The following is a 1,657-nucleotide window of genomic DNA, read 5'->3' as shown; positions in this document are numbered from 1 at the left end:
TTTTTAAATATTATCAAAATTATATAACCACGGCAACTATTATATAATAATAACAACCACCATAATATAAATTTATATAATAACTTAAAATTTTAAAATAAATAAATTTGAAAAATAATAGATTGTCGGTTTTCAAAATTTGGATCCTCATTAAGGTAAAGGAGATGATATATAATAACTCAAGTTATTACTTCACTCAACAACCCCCAAAAGGTAGAAGAAGGGCATATCTAAGAACCAAAGGAATTCTCAGAGAGACTTGAATTGTGATAGCAAGATATATATATATATATAGAGAGCTAGTGATGTGGTGTGTGTTGGATTTGATTGGCAGTGAAAAAAGCAAGAAATTATGAATGAAGAGAAAAAGGAAGCAAGTTATGAGAGAGAGTAGGACAAAATAAAAGAAATAATTAAAAGGGTATTTGTGAAAGCTAAATGAGGTAATGAAGAGGTGCTATTGATTACTATTTAAACTATGGGTCTTATATTCTCTCTAATTTTGTAGCCTGTGCCACACTACTCTCATCTGATCTCATCTGCCATTCATATTTAACCATCTATCTGCATCTGTCTTTCTTATTAAATGACACATGCAGAGGAGAAATTAATAATAATAATAATTATTTGATGTGATGAAACTCATCTCATCATCTTAATAATATGCTCTTTTTTGAAAGCTTAATTTCACTTTCATTGACAGCTTCTATAGCTGTCTTCTGCTCCTTTGAGAGGTAAGTCAGAGGGAATAATTAATGTGTATTTACATTTTCAGGTGGTGTGGTGTCTTGACACTTATCCTTCTCTTTTAATTATTATTATTATTCAAATTTTGTTCTGCATTCTTCATTTATTTGTCACTTAAGAATGTTATTATAATTGAGGGATAAAGTGGTATTTTCCTGTTTTAAGAGATACATACATACATAAGTTCCTTTCTTCCTTTTTACCTTCTTTCTTTCACCCTTCTTCTTCTTCTTCTCCTTCTTAGCTTCTTCATTCTCTTGTTCTTTTTTCTTCCTCACAGAAAAATAATGGATCCATCAGAAGAATGTCACAGCAGTGAATCAGGATGGACTATGTATATTGGGTCCCCCATACATGATGATGATGATGATGATCATGGTGATGGAGACAACAGTTATATTAGCAGGTACAGTAATAACAATGAAGGTTATCATCATCAACAAGATAATGAAAGTGATGATGATGATTCTATGGCTTCTGATGCTTCTTCTGGGCCAAGCCACCTTCATGGGGTTGATAGTAATAATAATGGCAAAGATTTCCAGCATCAAGAAGATGAAGAAGAATATGATGATGGTGGTGGTATCAACAAGCAGTGTTTCTTAGAGAAGAATAATAATAATGCTAGAAAGAAAAAAGAAGAGAAGAAGAAGAAGAAGAAGAAAGAGATGGTAATGAAGGATAATAATAGCAAAGGTAATAATAATAATAAGATGAGAAAAAGTTTGTGGATGGGAAAAGGGAAATAGATGAAGACATATCTATCTATCTAGCTAGCTAGTTGCTTATTATGTTTGTAGCTTATTATTAGGTTTCTTTTTCTTTCAATTCTACTAATTATAATAGTTTCAAGTACTGTGTACTGATCATGACTTGTGTATGTTTTCCAGATAGAGTACTTGTTTTGCAA

At 31.1% G+C, this 1,657-nt stretch overlaps 1 protein-coding gene across 2 annotated transcripts; it reads left to right on the top strand.

The window, feature by feature from the left end:
- Positions 1 to 250: 250 nt before the first annotated feature.
- Positions 251 to 1,657, top strand: LOC148578448 (uncharacterized). Of its 2 annotated transcripts, none has more exons than XM_088499473.1 (2): positions 251 to 443; positions 1,028 to 1,657. In XM_088499473.1, the coding sequence occupies exons 1-2, from the start codon at positions 439 to 441 to the stop codon at positions 1,494 to 1,496; spliced, it is 474 nt and encodes a 157-aa protein (XP_088355599.1). In that variant the 5' UTR covers positions 251 to 438; the 3' UTR covers positions 1,497 to 1,657. The 2 variants fall into 2 exon arrangements, with proteins under 2 accessions (XP_088355599.1, XP_088355597.1); XM_088499471.1 differs by lacking the exon at positions 251 to 443 and adding an exon at positions 526 to 734.

This window comes from Arachis ipaensis, chromosome B1, assembly GCF_059453495.1.
Source record: "Arachis ipaensis isolate K30076 ecotype BB chromosome B1, ASM5945349v1, whole genome shotgun sequence".
In the NCBI taxonomy this organism is placed as follows: Eukaryota; Viridiplantae; Streptophyta; class Magnoliopsida; order Fabales; family Fabaceae; genus Arachis; species Arachis ipaensis.
The sequence above is the reverse complement of the archived record's forward strand: the minus strand, read 5'-3'. Positions and strand labels throughout refer to the sequence as shown.

What these genes read in the sequence shown, in the direction of transcription:
- LOC148578448 (XM_088499471.1), top strand. Translation starts at nt 664, where the DNA reads ATGCTCTTTTTTGAAAGCTTAATTTCACTTTCATTGACAGCTTCTATA. An exon ending in GTCTTCTGCTCCTTTGAGAG is followed by an intron (nt 735 to 1,027) that starts GTAAGTCAGAGG and finishes TCTTCCTCACAG; the next exon opens with AAAAATAATGGATCCATCAG.